The sequence below is a fragment of the Myiozetetes cayanensis genome, unplaced genomic scaffold, assembly GCF_022539395.1.
Source record: "Myiozetetes cayanensis isolate MyiCay16 unplaced genomic scaffold, myiCay2020 scf3, whole genome shotgun sequence".
In the NCBI taxonomy this organism is placed as follows: Eukaryota; Metazoa; Chordata; class Aves; order Passeriformes; family Tyrannidae; genus Myiozetetes; species Myiozetetes cayanensis.
Window position 1 is genome coordinate 220,989 of NW_026087521.1, and position 21,739 is coordinate 242,727.

Genomic DNA, 21,739 nt, shown 5'->3' on the forward strand with positions numbered 1-21,739 from the left:
CTGTGGCTGCCCCTGGATCCCTGGAGTGCCCAAGGCTGGGTTGGAGCAGCCTGGGACAGTGGGAGGTGTCCCTGCCCGTGGCAGGGGGTGGGATGGGATGATCTTTCAGTTCCCTTCCATCCCGAACCACTCTGTGATTCCATGACCGCCTTCAGCCCTCAGGGAATTCCCCTCCTGGCCTAAGCCAAGCTGTGAAGCTGCTGGAGGGTTTTTTCAGGGATTAACTGGTCATCCCTCCTCCCTCACCTTGCTCGGGCAGTGGCTGCTCCTGGCAGGGACAATTCACTGCCAGCTCTGCCCTACAGAGCTCCCGGGCCGGCCCTGCCCAGCCGGAGGGGTCGGGGGGCGCTTGGCCATCCAGCTGGGATGGGGAATGGGAATTCCGGGGGGAGCGGGGGGAGGCACCAGCACAGCTGAAGGGGCTGAGGAGCTCTGCTGGGATTCACCTCTTTGCCCTTGGACGGAAGGGCTGCGGTGTCGGCTGCGACTCCCGAACCACAGCCGGGATTTTGGGGCGAGAAAAGCTGGATTCGGGTCCAGGATTGGAGCTTAAAGGGAAATCAAACTGCCTGGTCGGAGGTGCCAGCAGGGGTGAGGAGGGAAAAAATGTCCCTTTGGGTTCCCTTTCCAAGCAGAAAGCGAAAGGATGCAGCAAAGGAGCAGGAATGATTCATCTGCTCTGCTTTTCCCGGGGGGAATTAGCCGGGAATTCCCTCCTTTCTTGTCATCTCCGGCACGTGTTCCTGCTCCAAACCCTCTCAGCATGTGAGTTCATCCCCAAATCTTCCTGTCTCCTGGGAATATCGGGGGGAGTGGTTCACCCTGCTAACTGTAAATGGAATGATTTCCCAGCAATCTGCTCTGATTGGAATTGCTGCGAATGAATTCAGAGTCGCTGTCCCAGCCCCTGTCCCAAAGCTGGGGCACCTGGAAAAATCAAAACAGGGAAAAAACAGGAAGAGAGGGAGGGTTTTCCTGATCCGGGGAGAAATTGCAGTGCTGGCTGGGAGCTACAGAATTATGGAACACCTCCCAGGAAATAATAATAATAAATGTTCTTCTGTCTGTGGGTGCTTTGAAAACTGAAATCTTTGGCCTGAGGAAAAAACCAATGCAGGATTGGGAGGGAGCACAACAGCAACCACCCACTGCCTGTGGAAGCTGAGGGAAGGTTAACATTTAAATAAATATAATATATTTATATGTTATAAATAAATAAAATATTTAAATAAATTCTGGGGCTTCTGGGATGTTTCTGGATTGGGTTTCCCCTCCCCCCAAATCCAGGGGAAAAGGCACTGGATTAATTCCTTCATCTCTCCAGACTATTGGGATTGTGTTTGGTTTGTTGTTGTTTTGGTTTTTTTTTAATTGGGAAATAATTTGCTTTATCCTAATTCAGGGATTCTGCAGGAAAAGGTGCCCGTGCCGGGAGCTGGATTTGTTCCCCGTGGGAATAAATGCTGGGAATGGTCCCTCGGATCTTCATGTCCTGCCCAAAGTTGGGGGCTGGACTGTTAAACCCAGCTTAAACAGCCCAGGAAAGGACCACAATTAATATAAATCCCTCATAATTAGGATTAAATCCCTGTGAATGACCACACTGAGGCCCTGGAGCGGGAAAAATCCCATGGGAAGGGAAGGAGCTGGCATTATAAGCGGGAAAAGTAGGGAAAATATGACGGAATTAAGAAATCTGTTGTGCTCATGGAACAAAAATTCCACGAAAAACCCAGCTTTGGGAAGAAAATGCCTTATAAATGGAGTTGTGAGCTAAAGTTCCCTCATGCCAGGACACTGATCCTGGGCAGGGATGTGACATTGCAGGCACTGACCCCACCCATCCGTGTCCCCAGGTGCCACATCCACAGGGATTTGGGGGATGGGGATCTGCCCTGCCCCTTCCCGGCAGGAATATTCCCGAAATCCAACTCGAAACTCCCCTGGCACAGCCTGAGGCCGTTTGGTGGCCAAGGGGATCGAGGGGTTGGTTTGTCGTGGGAGTTACAGGGGAGTGACAGGTGAGTTACATGTGAATAACGTGGGAGTTGCACGGGAGTTACATGTGGGTTTATGTGGGAGTGACAGGTGAGCTACACATGAATAACATGGGAGTTATGTGTGAGTGACAGGTGAATAATATGGGAGTTATGTGTGAGTGACAGGTGAGCTACATGTGAATAACATGGGAGTTATGTGTGAGTTACATGTGAATAACATGGGAGTTATGTGTGAGTGACAGGTGAATAACATGGGAGTTATGTGTGAGTTACAGGTGAATAACATGGGAGCTACACTTGAGTTCCATGGGAGTGATGTGTGAGCTACACGTGACTTACACATGAGCTACATGGGAGTTCCGTGTGAGTTATGCGAGAGTTATGTGTGTTCCATCTCAGCTACATGTAAGTTATCTGCGAATTGTGCGTGAGCTCCACGAGTTACACGCGAGTTACGTGTCAGTTACACGTGAGTTACACATGAGTGAGCTACACATGAGTTACACGTGCGTTCTGTTTTTGCCGGGGGCTCAAATGGCCGCTCTGCCCCGGGAGCTGCCTGCGATTTCCATGCGATTTCGGTGTATTTTCCCCGCGTTCCCGGCCGGTTCCTCTCCTCGCTCCCCTCACGCACCGCGCGCGGCCCCTTTAAGGCTCCTCCTCCCCTTCGGCCCCGCCCCTTCAGCGCGCGAAGGGCGCGAACCCGCCCCGGGGGTTGATTGACAGCCCCGCCGTCCAATCAGCGTGCGGGGCGGGGGGGGGCGGTGCTTCCTGCGGGCCGGCAGGCGGCGGGGCGCGGAGGGGGCGCGGAGGGAGCGAGCGCGGCCGCCATGATCAAGAAGTTCGATAAGAAGGACGAGGAGTCCGGTACGGGGGCCTGGGGGGCTCGGGAGGGGCCTGAGGGCAGTGACGATCGGGCACGGGCTGCCCCTGCATCCCTGTGGGTGTCCGAGGCCGGGCTGGAGCAAGCTGGGAGAGGGGGAGGAGCCTCCCAGGTGGGACTGCATGGTCCTCAAAATCCCTCCCAGCCCGAGCCGTCCCGTGGCCTCCCGCCTTTCCCAGCTCTGGGGTGTTTGTGCTTCTGCTCTAGGAACTGACTGTCAGAGTATTTGTAAAGCCAAAGGAAGCGGGGCCTGTTGGTTCTCCTTGTTTGCACAGAGGATTTTACCCATCTCTGCCCAGTGCAGAGTGCTCCCTCCCTTCAGGAAGAGATTCTTTTCATTTACTTGTATATTTAGATTTATATCCGTGCCTGAACAGTGTTGTAATATATATATATAGACAATAAACATTTTTTAAATCATTTTGATACAGAACCCCAAAAGGCTTCAGAGAAGCCTTTCAGCATCTCCCCTGCCTGGACTGTTTTGTTTCACTTTCACTTTCCTTCTGCTCGGTGTGTCAGAATGAGGAATAAATGATCAGAAAATCAGGAATTGCTGCTGAGGGAAGAGGGGCAGGAGTGGTAGGAGGGTTTGGAGGGGGTTTTGTGTCTGATGGTGGCTCTGGGGGTGGTTTCACTTCTGTGTCAGGTCCTTCTCATCAGCTGATGCCTTCAGTGCTTTTGGTGCCTCAAGGGATAAAAATAGGGGATCTAGGCAAAAAAATAAGGTGCAAATCCTTTTATGTAAAGGGGTGTTAATGCAAAATAACTACTTAACACCTTTCTTTTCCTTCACCTTCCAGCTATGTTGAAAATGCCCCTTAATTTCCTTAACCGGTCTGTTGTTCCTCAGGTAGTGGCTCCAATCCCTTCCAGCATCTGGAGAAGAGTGCTGTGCTCCAGGAGGTAGGGATAGTCTGGATATAATATAATTATAATATAATATAAAATAAAAAACTCTGGAGTTTTTTATTCCCCTTCAGGAAATGTGAGTGGATAAATTAATGTAGTTTAATTTAAAACCACTGAGGATGTAAATAAAGTCACTTCATCTGCACTTAACGAGAGAGCTAATTAGATGGCAGGATCCATGTGGACACGTGGCATCTCAGGGGGCTCTTTCTGAAGGAGAGAGAAATGCTTTATTTCTGAATTAAAAATGTTTTCTTTTAAGGTGCTGTGGTTAGATCCAGGTGATAAAAACTGAGTGGTTGTTCAGACCCAGCGAACTGCAGGTGGATGAGCTGAGCGACAGGAACGTGTTCTCTGGGACAAATGTTTAGAATGGAGAGATGTTTAGAGCTGAATAAAAATTATAAGCGGCTTGGTTGAAAATTTCCTCACTTTTTGTGGTGAAAGAGAAATAATTACTGTTTTTATTCCACGTTTCCAGGCACGGATCTTCAATGAGACCCCCATAAACCCACGGAGATGCCTTCACATCCTCACCAAGATCCTTTACCTGCTGAACCAGGTAACTGTGGGGATTTCTTCCCAGCCAGAGTGAATATTCCAGAGGCTCATTCCCACCGGCTTTCAGTGGGGAAGAAGTTTCCCTGCTCATCCTGTCAGCAGGAAAACGACTTGGCAAACCATTCCCTCGTGGGAACGGGATTTGTATTGAAAACCAAGGGGTAAACTTGACATGTATGCCCTGGGAAGGAGGGGGAGGGAGGGAAAACCTGCAGAAAAAGATTCCTGGCGTGTGGGAAGGGATTAGAAATGGGAGTGGAGGTGGAGGCAGCTCAGTGACGACGCTGCTTTTCCTCGCTCCCTCCACGGCAATTCCAGGGCGAGCACTTGGGAACCACGGAGGCCACGGAAGCGTTTTTTGCCATGACCAGGCTGTTCCAGTCTAACGATGTGAGTACCTGGTGCTCTGCTGCTTCCCTGCCTTTTCTGGGCTCGCAGGGGCTGCTCAGGCGGTTGGGATTTCGGGATGTGGGAGGCAATTCCTGCTTTGGAATCGTGGAATGGGAACAAGCGGCTGAATAGTCAGGCGGTTCTTCTGTGGGTGGTTTTGGTGGGCTCTGAGCTGAATGGCTGTTGTTAAGGCTGTGAATGATGGCAGAGCCTCAACACGCACAAATCAGTGTGATTATAATCGTCGCTTTTACCTGCAAACACTCCCTGTGTGCTCGGGAATGAAAGGGCTGCCTGCGGATCAACCGCCGCTGTTCCCGGCACCACCGGGCCTTGAGCTCCCCGAGCTGAGGGGTGAGAACATCCTGAAATCCGGATTAAACTCGGCAATCAGCAGAATGAGGAGGCCTGCTGGGATCCCTTCGGAAAGCTCGGGCCACTTCTTGTGTTGGGTCTCATTAATTTCAGTTAAAAACGGCCTGGGTTTTTTTAGGGATTTGTCCACGGGTAACTGGTTAGAGATGGAATAACAATTTTGGGAGTACAGACTGTCAGGAACCTTCCTCATACCCACATTTAGAGAGTTTTTTAACGTATGGATGTTTTTTTTTAAGATTTACACTTAGAGTAACAAAGTTTACAGTAACAAAGGAAGTCGTTTTTCAAGCTTTTAAACTGATAATTGTGAGGCTTCTGACATAATTCATATGCATTTTCTTTTGATTCTTACAATTTCACAGGATATCTATCTCTTCCTCTTCTGATCTGATAGCAGGGAGTTTTGCTGTCACCCACTTACCAAATGTAGCTTAAAACACCCTGCTTAGAACTTTGAACAGAACACGTTCCATTTAAAAGCTTTTTTAGCTTTTCCAGTGGAATATTTCATGTTTCTTCAAGTTCTGCAGCTTCTGGAAGGATATTTCTGGGTGGGTTTTATGGAGTTTAATGTTCCTCTGCCATGTTTTGGCAGCAAACCCTTCGAAGGATGTGCTACCTCACCATCAAGGAGATGGCCAACATCTCGGAGGACGTCATCATTGTCACGAGCAGGTGGGGGCACTCCCAAAAAACCCAGGATCAGAGCTCTGAAAATGCCTCTGCAGGTGTTTCTTTGAACTGCTCTTTGGAGTGGGGCACAGGGTTACGTGGCACCTCCTGAAATGGTGTTTTTCTCCTCGCCGTCTTCTGTGTTTGCCCAAAAGGGCTGCAGAGTTTTTAATTACAACAATATTTTTAGTTACAGGCAGTTTTTTTTAATTGCAGAAATTAGCAGCTGGTTGCTACTTTGTTTTCCTTGTGGTTTGGGGTTGTTTTTTTGAAATTATTGGTGCTCCATGGGTTTGTCACAGCTTAAGCTGTGACTTCACTTTGTGTCAGGGAAAAGCCCAGTTCAGTCTCCCAACTGAACTATCAATGTATTGGACTATAAAATAGTCATTGCTGTTGTTGCAAGGGCGAAAATGGGCTCTGTAGCATGTGCCAACCACTTTATTTTATATATACTTTATATATTTTTATTATCCATTTTTTATAATACGTTTCCATTACTTATATTTTCTATTGGTTGTATCTTTGAGCTGTTCAGCAAACTGAACTCCGCTATTATTAAATCAGATTTTAATTATGAGGCATTTTAATTATTAAGGATTTTATTTATTAAGGATTGTAATTATTAAGAAGTTGTTTGTAGCCAGCTTATTAGTTCTGTGTTGACAACTAAATGAGATGAGATGAGTATCACAAAAGGAGATATCGGAGAGATGTTAGAGGAGATGTCAAGGGGATGGTTTAAGGGGATGATCAAGAAGATGATTTAAGGAGATATCAAGAAGATGATTTAAGGAGATATCAAGGAGATATCAAGGAGATATCAAGAAGATGATTTAAGGAGATATCAAGAAGATGGTTTGAGGGGATGGTCCAGGAGATGGTTTAAGGGGATGGTCAGGGAGATGATTTAAGGAGATATCAAGGAGGTGTTTTAAGGAGGTGTTAAAGGAGGTATCCCGGAGATGGTTTAAGGGGGTGATTTAAGGGAATATTAAGGGGATGTTTAGGAGATGTCAAAGAAGACATCAGGGAGGTCTGTCACAAAGCAGGAGGTGTGCAGGAGGTTCTCACAGGGGATGTGTTAGCACAGTCTGACCAAGGACATGACGGGCAAGGAGGACGTGTATCGCGGGCCGGCCATCCGGGCGCTCTGCAGGATCACTGACGTGAGTGCCCAGCCCCTCCTGCTCTGCCAGCACCTGCATCTCACTGCAGGCTGCTGGTGTCCCTGCTTCCTCCCTTCTCTTCCTCCAAAGGACCCACAGCTCCTCTGTTCCCTCCTTTCCCCTTCCCAGGGCACGATGTTGCAGGCCATCGAGAGGTACATGAAACAGGCCATCGTGGACAGGGTGCCCAGCGTGTCCAGCTCTGCTCTCGTGTCTTCCCTGGTGAGTAAAGCACTGAGTTATTTCCAGTCTGGGCTGGAATTAGTCTGGTTTGTTCTTTCTCCATCTCCTTTTCCCTGGAGATGATCCTTCATTCATCTCCTTTTCCCTGGAGATGACCCTTCATCTCCTCACTGGGACATAAAAACAGTGGCAAAGGAGTTTCCTTTGTCTTCCCAAACTCCTTCAACATTCCCTTGCTTTGGAGCACATTCATTGTAATAATTTACTACAAAATGCTCATCATCTCTCCGTCTTTTTTAAGGATTGAAGGATTTGACCCCTCCAGGTTTATTTTTGCCAGGAGGGCAAGAGGAAGAAGTTTGCTCTTGTTTTCCCCTGCCTTGTGTGGGAGAAAAGGCAGGGAAAGCTCTCCTTCATAAATATTTTTATTTAAAAGAAAAGCAGAGGTGAAACCCTGGTAGTTTGAGGCTGAAATGTAAGAAAAACATAGTTTTTTAGTTGTGTGGGATGAAGAGGTTGGTAAATCCCACCTGAGTTTGATTGTGGCCTCTTCCAGCACATGATGAAGATCAGCTATGATGTGGTCAAACGGTGGATCAACGAGGCCCAGGAAGCAGCTTCCAGTGACAACGTCATGGTGCAGGTGTGTTTTGGGGATGGCTGTGCCAGGAGACCCCAGACACGCTCCTGGGGTTCAGTGGTATCCCGGGAATTCTTTAAAAACCCCTGGAAAAAGTGCCTGGTTCTGGTTTTCCCCTTATTCTCTGAAAACCAGGAATGGCCATTTCCAAAACTCCCGAGTTTTCCCCGGTCCCAGTGCAGGGTTGTTGATGAAGAGCTGGCTCTGGAGGGCATTTCCCTTCCCTGTCCCTGGCAAACAGTGGGATATCTCTGCCTGTTCCTCTTTGAAGTGCTCACTTTGCTGCCCTCTTTGCAGCCTCACTGAGCCCTGCAGGGAGATCTTAGGGCCAAAAACCCCAGAACAACTCGAAATGTTCCTTTGTGCTTCCATCATAAACCCCTGGAGGGCTTTTACAGTCATTTCAAGGCCTTGGGATACCCTGGGTATTCTATTATATATCTATATATTATATATCTATATCTATATATATAAAAAAATTACATATATACCATTATATTATTATTATTGTATTATATTATTAATATTATTGTAATATTAATAATATTCTTAATATTATAATCATTCTTATATATTGTCATTCTTATATCTGATTCTCATGTCTAATCATTCTTACATATACTCACATATATAGTTGTATATATAATTTTATATACACATTGAATAGATTTATATAAATATATATGTAAATAATATATAATATATATTTTTATATGGAATTATATATACAATTATATATAATCCTATAGTAATTCTTAATTACTGTCATATTTTATATATATTATATGTTATATATAGTATATACTATATATATACAATTGTATATATATTGTATATATTATATATAACTTCAGCTCACTATATAGATAATATATACACTAATATATAATAGACTATAATACATAATAATTATATATAACATACAATTTTATATAATATATAATTATTGCAATAAATAACATACAATATATACAATTATGTATAATTATAATATGTAATATTTTATGTTATTGTCTATATAATATGTACAGTGAGCTGAAGTTCCATTTAAAGGGGAGAAAAAGGCACCAAATCAACCCTGGGGCCCTTTGGGTATTCCAAAATGCTTGTTGGTGTTCAGGGGGAGAAACACCCGAGGGTTTGGGGTGGGCAGGAGGGGCAAAGGGAACCCTGCAGGAATTTCTGGGGCAGGTCCTCCCTCTGGAGCTTGGGGGGGTCCTCTAGGAGGCAGGAGCTGTCTGGAGCTGTGTGGGGGTGTGTGGAGGTGTGTCCCAGGTGTGTCCCAGCCGTGTCCAGGCGTGTCCCAGCCGTGTCCAGGCGTGTCCCAGCCGTGTCCAGGTGTGTCCCAGCCGTGCTCAGCGTGTCCCCCGTGTCCCGTCCCGCAGTACCACGCCCTGGGGGTGCTGTACCACCTGCGCAGGAGCGACCGCCTCGCCGTGTCCAAGATGCTCACCAAGTTCACCAAGGCGGGGCTGAAGTCGCAGTTTGCCTACTGCATGCTGATCAGGATCGCCAGCAAGCTCCTCAGGGACAGCGACGAGGGGTAAGGCATTTAAAGGGGAGAAAAAGGCAGGGGGGCCGAGATTAATCAGCCTTGGAGGCATCAGCAGCCTGAAAACACACCCAGGGACCAGACTGTCGAGTTCAGATGGGACACAGGGGCAGAATGACTCAGCTGGGGGCTGGGATTTTTCGTAGTGCTGTCCTGGGAGTGCTGAAAGCTTCAGAACGAGTCCCTCCGGTTTGCCTTTTCCACCTTTTTATTTGGAAAAACAAGAGTTGTGGCTTGAGGGAGATGACAGAAATCCCGAGTGTTTTCCACGATGCCAGCACGAGGTTGTGAATTGAGAGCTGGCTCTTCAGTGCACTTCTCTGGGTGCTGATGGAAGTGCTGATTGACAGAATGCAGCATTTCTGGCTCGAGGCAGGTCCTGCAAAGGTGAATAAAATGACAGTAAATGTAGAGCTCCAGCGTAAGGGTGGGGTTGAAACGTGAAAGCCAGCCTGGGGCAGTGCTGGGGAGAGGGCTGGGCTTGGATGATCTTGGGCAGGTGCTTTTCCAGCCCCAATGATTCTTTTTGCAGCCACGAAAGTCCCCTGTTTGACTTCATCGAGAGCTGCCTGAGGAACAAGCACGAGATGGTGATTTATGAAGCCGCCTCTGCCATCATTAACCTCCCCAACTGCACTGCCAGGGAGCTGGCACCCGCCGTCTCAGGTGGGCCCCTGACACCCCAAAAAAGGGGGGAATAAAGCACAGCACAGGCAGGACAGCAGAAAGCAGAGGCTCCAAACCCTGAGTTTTCTGCTCCTACCCAAGTTAAAGGGCTTTGGCATGAGGAGCACTTGGATCCCTTTTCCCCCTTCCATCCAGGGCTTTGGAGAGTGGGCAGCAGAGGTGACACAGGGGGACTTGCCTTGGCCCAGCTGTGGGAATTTGGGGTGGGAGGAAGTGATGGAATGGTTTGGGCTGGAAAGGACCTGAAAGACCATCCAGTTCCAACCCCGGCACCTCCCACTCTCCCAGGTTGCTGCAACCCAGCCTTGGACACTCCCAGGGATCCAGGGGCAGCCTCAGCTCCTCTGGGAAATCCAGTCCAGCCCCTCCCCACCCTCCCAGCCAACAATTCCTTCCCAATATCCCCTCTGTCCCTGCCCTCTGGCACTGGGAAGCCATTCCCTGTGTCCTGTCCCTCTCCAGGCCTTGTCCCCAGTCCCTCTCCAGCTCTCCTGGAGTCCCTTTAGGCCCAGGGAAGTAGAAGAAGTGGATGCCCAGACGTGCCCCAGGCAGCTGTGCCACCCCCTGTCATTGATCAGGAGAAAAACCCCAGGAGGTTATTTTTAACCTGCTGAATTATGCACGGAGCTGCCTGAATATTTAGCACAGTTGAGTGGAGATAATTTAGACTTTCCTCTCTTTGAAAGAAACTCTCTTTTTCTGTGCCCAGTGTTGCAGCTTTTCTGCAGTTCCTCCAAACCTGTCCTGAGATACGCGGCCGTTCGGACCCTCAACAAAGTGAGTGCTCCCAAACCCTCTGAGCTGCTTCGACTTCTGACCTTCAGGGCAAGCCAGCAGTGCCTGATGATGGGATTTACTCTACTTGGAGCTACTCCAGGCTGGGGAATTGCCTTTTCCCTGCCAGATACCCTGGGGTGTCAGAAATCCTTGTTGCAGCCGGGCTGTGCTTGCTCGTTTTCGGACTGCTGTGACAGGCTGTGCTTTGACACCTTGTGAGCTGCCAGCTGTGAGGAAGCAGAGTGCTGGGTATTGAATCCTGCCCAATCTGCAGGAGGGAAGGAACCCCTTGATTTCAGAGCTGCCCAGCAGCACTTTGTGCCTTGAACCTGTGAGCTGCCCCTTGGAACGCTGACCCAGCAGAACCCATCAGAGCGTTCCGTCAGAACCAGCCAGCTGAGCCTTGCTTTCCCCCAGGTCCCTGCACTTTGAGACGTTGCTGCCGTGTGATTGGGGACTGCCTTCCTCTTGCAGGTGGCCATGAAACACCCCTCTGCAGTCACTGCCTGCAACCTGGACCTGGAGAACCTGATCACCGACTCGAACCGCAGCATCGCCACCCTGGCCATCACCACGCTGCTCAAGACGGGCAGCGAGAGCAGCGTGGACAGGCTCATGAAGCAGATCTCCTCCTTCGTGTCAGAGATCTCAGATGAGTTTAAGGTGTGCCACTGGAGGCCTCTGCTCTTGCCACCTGCAGGTTTTTCTCCCATTTCTTGTTTTTTATGGAGCTTTTCCCATTTGTGTTTTTTTTTAATCTGGCCGTGGCTTGGTCTGGTAGAGCAAAGCCAGGTTGAAATTCGGGTGTAATGCTCTGCTTTCCAGCTGAAATGTCCTCTCTCCTTTCCTCCCACAAAGGAGAAATGTCCTTTGGTGGATTTCCTGTCTGTCCTTTCTTCCCAGCTCTCCAAGAGAGGAGAAATGTCCTTTGATGCACTTCTGGCTCTGTCTTTTCCTCCCATCATTCCAAGGAGAGATAATTGTGAATTTGGTGAATTCCTGGCTTTGTCCTTTGCTGTCACCACCCCAAGAAAGGATAAATGTCCTTTAATGTACTTCTGACTCTGTCCTTTCAACCCACCATTCCAAGAAGGGACAGTTATCATTTGGTGGATTCCTGGCTCTGCCCTTTCCTCCCCAGCATTCCAAGAGAGGATAAATGTCCTTTGGTGGATTCCTGGCTCTTGTGCAAGATCCTGCAAAACCTTCTCTTGCCTTCTGGTTTCCTCCTTGGGGAGAAGGATGGATTTTTAACTGTTGTGGTTGAATCTGTATCATTTCAGTCTGATACATATTTAGCAACCAGTGTGAGTGATAAATTTCTCCCTCAAAGTTTTTAAACTCTGGTAATGAATTGGTTCAGGGTGGATCACCTGTCCCCTTCGCATCACGGAGTTGCCTTGAGGAGCACAGCAGGTCTCTGCAGAGTCACCACGTGCTCACAGTGCTCCTAAACTCCTGGTTTTGTGAGGAAATGGAGTAAGTACCAGACACATTTGAAACTGAAAAGGGTTTTTGAGGCAAGATGTGACTCGGGAGGTTAGGACTGGGTTAGCAGTCCATCCTAAATCCCAGTCCCTCTTGCAGAGCCAGGCCTGCAGGCTGACAGGAGGTTGTTAAGCTGAGAATCCACCACCCGACTTTTATCCTGGGGCATGAACTTCACCAGGCACGGTGACAGACTGAGATAAACCCTGCGGTTTCCGTGGCAAACCAGCCCTGTGTGCTGCTCTGCAGGTGGTGGTGGTGCAGGCCATCAGCGCCCTGTGCCAGAAGTACCCTCGGAAGCACAGCGTCATGATGACCTTCCTGTCCAACATGCTCAGGGACGATGTACGTGGGACACCTGGGGCTGGGGGACCTGGGGGCTCTGCTCTGGGGGCTGGGGGACCTGGGGGCTCTGCTCTGTGGGGCTGCTGCTGGGGAGCTGGGGCTCTGCTTTGTGGGGCTGGAGCTGGGGGGATTTGGGGGCTCTGCTTTGTGGGGCTGGAGCTGGGGGGATTTTGGGGGCTCTGGTTTGTGGGGGAAGGGTCTCCTGTGTCAGATGTGTCATGGGAAGTGCAGGGACTGAAGGGTCTCCTCCCAGATGTGGATCATGGGAAGTGCAGTGGCTCAGCAGCTGGAGCTGGGCCATCCCAAAGATGCGCAGCCGCTGTGCTGGGGGGCTGTGCTGCCCTGCTGGGTCTCCAGCTCCTTCTGCTCTGTCATTCCCTACCAACCCCCGTTTCTCCCGTGGAACTTTGCCGTGGGAGCACTGTGGGGTGACCGCCCTGGGCTCTCCCCCTGCAGGGCGGCTTCGAGTACAAGAGGGCCATCGTGGACTGCATCATCGGCATCATCGAGGAGAACCCCGAGAGCAAGGAGGCGGGGCTGGCCCACCTGTGCGAGTTCATCGAGGACTGCGAGCACACCGTGCTGGCCACCAAGATCCTGCACCTGCTGGGCAAGGAGGGCCCGCGCACGCCCGCGCCCTCCAAGTACATCCGCTTCATCTTCAACAGGGTGGTGCTGGAGAACGAGGCCGTGCGTGCCGGTGAGTGACCCCTTGCTGGCAATTCCCACCCGGAATGGGCTGGGGGAGGGATCCTGCGGGGGGGGCCGTGTCTGCAGGAGCTCTGCCACACCCCGGCATGCTGGCAATTCCCACCTGGAATGGGCTGAGGGAGGGATCCTGCGGGGGGGGCCGTGTCTGCAGGAGCTCTGCCACGGGTGGGGCCCGCGTGGCAACTGCTCTGCTCAGCAGCGGCGATTGGGCCTCGGGGTTAGGGGGTTTGTAGGGGGTTATGGAGTTTCTAAGGGTTTATGGAATTCTGAAAGGGTTTATGGAATTTTGAAGGGGTTTATGGAGTTTTGAAGGGGTTTATGGAATTCTCGAAGGGGTTTACGGAGTTTCGAAGGGGTTTACGGAGTTTTGAAGGGGTTTATGGAATTTGAAGGGGTTTACGGAGTTTCGAAGGGGTTTACGGAGTTTCGAAGGGGTTTACGGAGTTTCGAAGGGGTTTACGGAGTTTTGAAGGGGTTTACGGAATTTCGAAGGGGTTTTACTGACTTTTTAAAGGGTTTTACAGACATTTTTAAGGGTTTTAGTGACTAAAAGTATCTTAGAGACTAGAAGTCTTTTACAGACTAGAAGTCTTTTACAGACTAGAAGTCTTTTACAGACTAGAAGTCTTTTACAGACTAGAAGTCTTTTACAGACTAGAAGTCTTTTACAGACTACAAGTTTTGTGCAGGATGTTTGACAGAAATTTTTAAGGGTTTTACAGAATTTTTTAAGAGTTTTACAGAAATTTTTAAAGGATTTTACAGACATTTGTAAAGGATTTTACAGATTACAAGTATTTTAGAGAAGCATTTGACAGAATAGAAGTATTTTAGAAAAGAGGAGTATTTTAGAAAATAGAAGTATTTCAGGGAATGGAAGTATTTTACAGAATAAATATTTTACAAATAGATGTGTTTTAGAGAATAAAGGTATTTCATAGAATAAGTATTTTAGAGAATAGAAGTGTTTTACAGAATATTTTACAGAATTGCAGTATTTTATTTTACAGGATAGAAGTATTTTACAGAGTGTAGGTTTTTTACAGGATGGAAATGTTTTCCAGGAGATTTGACAGAGTATCAGTAACAGATTGTCTTCTATGCTGCCCTTGGAGTGTGTCTTGAAGTTGAGAGGCAATTCCTGAGGAGGGGCCGCTGCTACTTCCCTGTTTTATTGGGAATTGCCTCTTGCAGTGTCAGAAACTTTGTACTTCCTAACCATCTTCTCCCTGGGTGTGGAGTTGGTTCCGTGTGAGCTGAGCTGCAGTTGGGTCAGTGGTTGCAGGTTGGGGTTGCTGAGGGGTTCCAGCTCCTTTGTGTGAGGAAACCCCCCCGGACTGATCCCATTCCCCCCCAAACTGTTCCCACCTGTAAGCACAGGAGCCCTGGAGCCTTCCCCCCAGCCCTGCCGGTGTGTGGGGGTGGGGGGAGCTGTGAATTGCACATCTGGGGCCGCAGGGTGCTCTGACTGAGGGCTGGGGGTGAATTGAGCTGAGCCCCCCGTGACGCTCCCTGTTCTCTCTCCAGCTGCCGTCAGTGCCCTGGCAAAGTTCGGGGCCCAGAACGAGAATCTGCTGCCCAGTATCCTGGTGCTGCTGCAGAGGTGAGCTCTGGGGGCTCTGGGTGTGTGCTGAGCTGGGGGGGGGGGATATGGGAGCAGCGAGGTTGGAACTCGCTCTGGGGTTGTCAATCCTGGGGTCCATCTGCACCTGCCCTGCGTGGCTGCAGGGAGCACGAACTGCTGGCAACAAGTCAATAAAAGGTGGGATTAGTCGTGGGAGTGGGGGAGTGGTCTGGTCTGGAACATTCCTCGGTGGGTAACGAATCAGAACCGTGGGATGGTTTGGGTGGAAGGGACCTTAAAGCCCATCCAGGTCCAACCAGGGACACCTTCCACTGTCCCAGGCTGCTCCAGCCTGGCCTTGGACACTCCCAGGGATCCAGGGGCAGCCACAGCTTCTCTGGGAAATCCAGTCCAGCCCCTGCCCACCCTCACAGCCAGCAATTCCTTCCCAATATCCAACCTAAATCCCTTTTAGTACCAAACAGTGTTCCTCTGTATCCTGTCCCTCTCTGCCCACATAAAAGCTCCCTCTCCCTCTGCAGAACTTCACTGCATGGGAACCTTCTTTGGTTTTTAGGCACCCCTTGAAGCAAGGAAATGTGTTCCCAGTTTGCTCCTAAATAACTGCAGTGTCTGCCTGAGCACTCTGGGGTGTTCCAGGCTCGTGGCTCTCTCGTTGAGACACAGTTTAATCTCATTCTCTTGTATTTCCACCTGCATTTAAAGCCCAAGTTAAACTTCAGCTCCTGCTTTTACAATGTTGTGCTTCCTTTGGGAACGCACGGAGGGAGCTCCAGGGACGTTGTTACAGTGTCAGGGCCAGCCTTAAGCTCAGCTCTGGGCTCTGCTGAGCTGAGCCTTGCCCTGCTGTGCCCCCCCCAGGTGCATGATGGACAGCGATGACGAGGTGAGGGACAGAGCCACCTTCTACCTGAACGTGCTGCAGCAGCGGCAGCTGGCGCTGAACGCCGCCTACATCTTCAACGGTGAGAGCAGCAAACAGCCCCAGCTCTGATTGATTCACCTCTGGGGGCAGCAAACAGCCCCAGCTCTGATTGATTCACCTCTGGGAGCAGCAAACACCCCCAGCTCTGATTGATTCACCTCTGGGAGCAGCAAACACCCCCAGCTCTGATCAGCTCTGGGAGCTGGGCCCTGCCCTGGCTGAGTGTGGCACAGGAGGGCTGCATTGTCCAGGGAAAGCTGGGAGGGTGAGCTGGGCTCTCCCCTCTGATGGGCCCTCACCTGGGACGTGTTCCTGACCTTTGCTCCGTGTTTGCCGGGACAAAGCCAGGAGCAGGCGTCTCGGTGCCAGCCCGGGCTGTAAATGGGTGGTGCTGTGTGCAGTGGAAGCTCCTGGGAGCACAGCAGCACATTTGGGATCCCGGCTGCCTGGCTTTGCCCCACTCAGGTGTTTATGCCTGGCAGCTTTGTGTCACCTCCAGAGCAGGTTGTTTTTACTCTCTAAGTGCTCTGTGTGTGTTTGTGGCTGGGAGAAGCACCTTTGTCACCCCTGGAGGCCTTTTCCTGTTCTTACCACCGAATTTTCCTGCTGTTTGCCTGGCAGGGCTGGCAGTGTCTGTTCCTGGCATGGAGAAGGCCCTGCACCAGTACACCCTGGAGCCCTCAGACAAGCCCTTTGACATGAAGACAGTCCCTCTGGCCACGGCCCCCATCTTCGAGCAGAAAGCAGGTACCGCTTCAGCTCGGCTTGAACGGGGTGCAGGCCCAGCTCAGAGCACCCAGGGGTTGTTGTTCAGCTCTCCTTATCAGAGGCAAGTCTGGAATAATCAGGGTTTATTAGTTCACAGCCTTTGGAAAAGCTCCCTTCCAGAAGTGCTGAGTCACTTCCCTGGCTCTCCTCCACGTCCTTGCTCAGCTGCTGCATTCTGACCTTGCCCAGTGCTTTAACAAAAACTTGGGGGCTATTTATTTTTCCCCCTTTTTCCTCCTCCTCCCGTTTTTCTAACTGAGCTAAAATGTGGTTTATTTCTCTCCATAAAATGCAGTATTTCCTCACAAAAAAACCAAAAAAAGGGTATTTCAGTGTGAGAGGAACGGGGCTGGAAGTGGTTTACAGCAGGACATGTGTGAGTTTTGGTGTAGTTGAGGGCACAAAGCCTTTGTTTTTTCTCCCCAGAGATTGCCCTGGTGACCAACAAACCTGAGAAAGTTGCTCCTTCACGCCAGGATATATTCCAAGGTATGAGAAGATCAGGGGTTTTCCAGAACTTTCCCACAGGAGAGCTGGAGAGGGACTGGGGACAAGGGATGGAGGGACAGGACACAGGGAATGGTTTCCCAGTGCCAGAGGGCAGGGACAGATGGGATATTGGGAAGGAATTGCTGGCTGGGAGGGTGGGGAGGGGCTGGACTGGATTTCCCAGAGCAGCTATGGCTGCCCCTGGATCCCTGGAAGTGTCCAAGACCAGGCTGGAGCAGCCTGGGACAGTGGGAGGTGTCCCTGCCTTAAGGTGATCCTTCAGTTCCCTTCCCACCCAAACCGTTCCTGGGTTCTGTGAATTGCTGGGATGATCCCGTGGGTGGGAGCAGTGGACAAGCCTGTCCTTGCCCTGGCTCTGCTCCCTCCCCAGAACAACTGGCAGCCATCCCGGAGTTCCAGAGCCTGGGGCCCCTGTTCAGGTGCTCCGAGCCCGTGCAGCTCACGGAGGCCGAGACCGAGTACTTCGTCCGCTGCGTCAAACACGTGTTCACCAACCACATCGTGTTCCAGGTGAGGCCTCGCCGGCCTGGGGGGTCAGTGGGGGTGGCAGAGGCCGCTGGGAGCTGGGGGGTGGCCGCTGTGTGTGCCAGGGAGTGTTTTTTGGGCCGGTTCCACGTCGTGCCGTGTGCTCTGCTGCAGTTCGACTGCACCAACACGCTGAACGACCAGCTCCTGGAGAGGGTGACGGTGCAGATGGAGCCCTCGGACGCCTACGACGTGCTCTGCTGCATCCCAGCTCCCAGCCTGCCCTACAACCAGCCTGGCATGTGCTACACCCTGGTCAGGATCCCCCAGGACGACCCCACTGCAGGTACCGGCTGTGCACAGAACCCCTCCCAGACTCCCCGAGTGCTGGGTTTGGCATCCCGGGATTGCCCCTGGGGTTGGGCTGCGGGTGGAGCCCGAGTGTGTGCCAAGCACTGCACGTGGGTTTTAAATGACCAGCGGTGTTGGATGGTTGAAGATGGGATTTAGAGAAGGTTTGAGAGTGTGCAGGTAGTGGGAGCTTGAATGAAATCCCTGGAATCAAGGAGAGGAGCAGGTTTGAAAGCGTGAATGTTTGGTGATGTTAAAGACCAGAGCCAGGAAAAGGAAAATGCAAGTAGTAAAACAATGCAAATCATTAGTGGCTCAGGGCTCTGTATAACTGATCAGTGGAATTCTTCCTCTCTTCAGTGAATTAGCATCAACTGTGAAATGTAGGAATGGGATTTTCCTGGCTGTGAAACTTCCCTTTCTTTTGTTCCTCTCCACTGCATCTGCAGTGGGTTTAACGTGACTCAGCTCGTCTGTGCAGTGGGATTGCTGTAACAGCAGGCAAGATTAGGACTAATCTGAATTCCCTGAACTCTGGGTCGTGCTTCCCTTGGCCGAAATCCTTGTGGAGTTGCTCCTGGCAGCAATCCCACTGCAGCACTGGGAGTCAGGCTGCTCGTGATCCCACAGCCCTTTCTGGTCTTCCCCTTAAAATCAGCGTGTTTGTGGTGGCTCTTCACTCCAGTCTCATTTTCTGGGAAGGGAGGGCTGTGGCACAGGGGGCTGCACTGCTGATTATCCTGCATTCCCCTGTCCCTGGCAGTGTCCTGCACCTTCAGCTGCACCATGAAGTTCACGGTGCGGGACTGCGACCCCAGCACGGGGGTGCCGGAGGAGGACGGCTACGAGGACGAGTACGTGGTGAGTGCAGGCTCTGCTTTGCTCCCCCCCTGTCATCAGCTGGGCACACGTGTGGCACACTGTCCTCTCACACCTCAGTCACTTCTGGAGTGACACAAACATCCTTCCTGCCCAGAACGCCAAAATGCTCCCAGCTTGTCCAAAAAACTGCCCTGCGGAGACAGGATTGGTGGGGACAGGCAGGGAAACAAGGAAGGAATAACTTCCCTGGTTTGTTTGCACAATCAGTCCCTCCACCCCAAGCGTTTGCAGGTCTGATTATCATGGAAATACAAGTCAGGTGTCAGGAAGTGCTGGGAGAAGGGAAGGGTCCAGGGAAACCTGAGAGCCCCTTGCAGGGCCTAAAGGGGCTCCAGGAGAGCTGGAGAGGGACTGGGGACAAGGCCTGGAGGGACAGGACACAGGGAATGGCTTCCCAGTGCCAGAGGGCAGGGAGAGATGGGATATTGGGAAGGAATTGCTGGCTGGGAGGGTGGGGAGGGGCTGGACTGGATTTCCCAGAGAAGCTGTGGCTGCCCCTGGATCCCTGGGAGTGTCCAAGGCCAGGCTGGAGCAGCCTGGGATAGTGGAAGGTGTCGGGGTTGGGCCTGGATGATCTTTAAGGTCCCTCCCAACCCAATCCAGTGGCATTCCATGCATCCTGAGGAGGTCTCTCCCTGTGGATGCCCAGTAAGGGCTATAAAGGGATGACCTGATTTTCAGTTCTCTCTTAGTCCCTTTGGTGTGAGTGTTTTCAAGGTTTATAAATGACCAGAATAAACACCATTTCCCCGTTTCAGAAGCTGTTGTTGTGTGCTTCTCCCGAAATCAAAGCCACACCTGGCACAGCTGCCTTGGCAAATGCTGCTGGATCTTCTTCCCAGGGTGAGAATCCTTCCTGTCCCTGCCCTGAAAATCTGCCTCCCTTTTCCCTCAGCTGGAGGACTTGGAAGTGACCGTGTCTGACCATATCCAGAAGGTGCTAAAGCCCAACTTTGCAGCTGCCTGGGAAGAAGTGGGAGATGACTTTGAGAAGGAGGAAACCTTTGCACTCAGCTCCATCAAAACCCTGGATGGTGAGATGGCCCCTCGTTTACTGGGGGGAAATCCTGCCGTGCTGGGAGGTATTTTGGGGATGTTGGGAGTTACCTGGAGGTCATTTCCTTCTTCCATCTCTGAATGCAGAAGCTGTCAACAACATCATCAAGTTCCTGGGAATGCAGCCCTGTGAGAGGTCAGATAAAGTGCCAGAGAACAAGAATTCCCACACACTCTACTTGGCTGGTGAGTGTTCCTGCTCTTGGGTTCCACATTTCCGTGTCCCCACAGATTTCTACCAAAGGAAGGGAAATTATTTAGGAGGTCTCGCTGTTATTTTGGGAACTTTTCCTCTGTAGAAAGAGGGTTTCTTTCTCTGTGAAAGGCTGCAGTGAAGCAGTGAGTTGGTGCTGCCTTGGCTCCTGCTGCCTTGGATGTGCTCAGCCTGAGCTCTCTGTCTCTGGGAATGGAGGAATTCTGCCTGTGGAATCCTCTGGATTGAGAACTTCCAGAGCAGACACCTAAATAAATTCCCTGCCTGGGGATAATCTCAGAAGGGCAGTTCCAGTACCATCTTCTTCCCGAGATCCTGCTGCTAAAGGCACGTCCTGGACTGCCCTGCAGCACCCACAGCTTCTTCTGGAATCAGGGAATTGCTGGCCTTGGAAAAGCCCTCTGAGATCATCGAGTCTGACCACCCCCAGCTCTGTCACCGTCACACCTGACCCATGTCCCCAAGTGCCACATCCACAGGGATTGGAAATCCCTCCAGGGATGGGGACAACTCTTTCCATGGAGAAATTTTCCCTGATATCCCACCTGCCCCTCCCCTGGCACAGCTTGAGGCCCTTTCCCCTTGTCCTGTCCCTGTTCCCTGGGAGCAGAGCCCGAACCTCCCTGGCTCCCCCCTCCTGGCAGGGACTTGCAGAGCCAGAAGGTCCCCCCTGAGCCTCCTTTTCTCCAGATGAGCCCCCCCAGCTCCCTCAGGAGTTCTCCAGCCCCTTCCCAGCTCCCTTCCCTTCCCTGCACACGCTCCAGCCCCTCTGTGTCCCTCTTGAACTGAGGGTCCAGGTCCCAGCACAGGGGGACAATCCCTTCCCTGGTTTTGCTGGCCACACTATTGCTGATACAATCCAGGTGCCAGTGGCCTCTTTCCCACCTGGGCCACTCTCACCAACCCCCAGGGCCCTTTCCCAGCTTTCCAGCCTTCTTGCCCCTCCCTGGAGCTCTGTGGGCTCGCAGTGACCCCCGGGGTTAGGGCTGGCTCAGCGAGCCTGTCCTGAGCTCCCCCCTGCCTGTCTGTGCCCCAGGTGTGTCCAGGGGTGGCTGTGCCTCTGCTGAGCTCCCCCCTGCCTGTCTGTGCCCCCAGGTGTGTACAGGGGTGGCTGTGACGTGCTGGTGAGGTCCAGGCTGGCGCTGGGGGACGGGGTGACCATGCAGGTGACAGTGAGGAGCAAGGACGAGGCGTCGGTCGATGTCATCCTGGCGTCCGTGGGCTGAGGCCGAGCTGGGACCGCCCCTGGAGAGGCCTGTGTGTCCTTCTGCATGTAGTTTTTATTCCTCAGTCCGGGAAAGGTTTTGTATGAGGTCCCAGACGAGTGGCTGGCCGGGGTTTGGCCGTTCCCACATCCCCTGCCCTCGGTGTGCCGCTCACAGGTTCCCACCTCATTTACACATTCCCACCTCATTTACAGTGAAAAGGGGAGGGAAAAGGGGTGTGCAGGTGGGGTGAGGGAAATGGGAGTCAGGCTTTTGAAGGTTTTTTTTGTCCAAAATTGGTTTTTATTAACAGAAAATAAACCCTGGTTCAAGTGGTGGGATTGGTACGAATGGCTTGTTAATAAAATAGAAATCTCTTGTTCTGCTTCTGGCTGGTTTTCAGCACAGGGAAAAGAACAAACCCCACCAG

The 21,739-nt window shown here is 51.2% G+C and overlaps 1 protein-coding gene across 1 annotated transcript; it reads left to right on the plus strand.

The window, feature by feature from the left end:
• Positions 1 to 2,782: 2,782 nt before the first annotated feature.
• COPG2 (COPI coat complex subunit gamma 2) lies at positions 2,783 to 21,691 on the plus strand. The gene is made up of 24 exons (XM_050325455.1): positions 2,783 to 2,867; positions 3,737 to 3,789; positions 4,277 to 4,357; positions 4,675 to 4,746; positions 5,720 to 5,799; positions 6,890 to 6,965; positions 7,095 to 7,187; positions 7,705 to 7,791; positions 9,174 to 9,331; positions 9,873 to 10,006; positions 10,737 to 10,804; positions 11,279 to 11,467; positions 12,542 to 12,637; positions 13,094 to 13,337; positions 14,876 to 14,951; positions 15,795 to 15,898; positions 16,480 to 16,605; positions 17,053 to 17,115; positions 17,507 to 17,646; positions 17,776 to 17,947; positions 18,716 to 18,813; positions 19,730 to 19,868; positions 19,978 to 20,076; positions 21,200 to 21,691. Exons 1-24 carry the CDS (start codon positions 2,831 to 2,833, stop codon positions 21,328 to 21,330), a joined length of 2,616 nt encoding a protein of 871 aa, XP_050181412.1. The 5' UTR covers positions 2,783 to 2,830; the 3' UTR covers positions 21,331 to 21,691.
• The last annotated feature ends 48 nt before the right edge of the window (positions 21,692 to 21,739 follow it).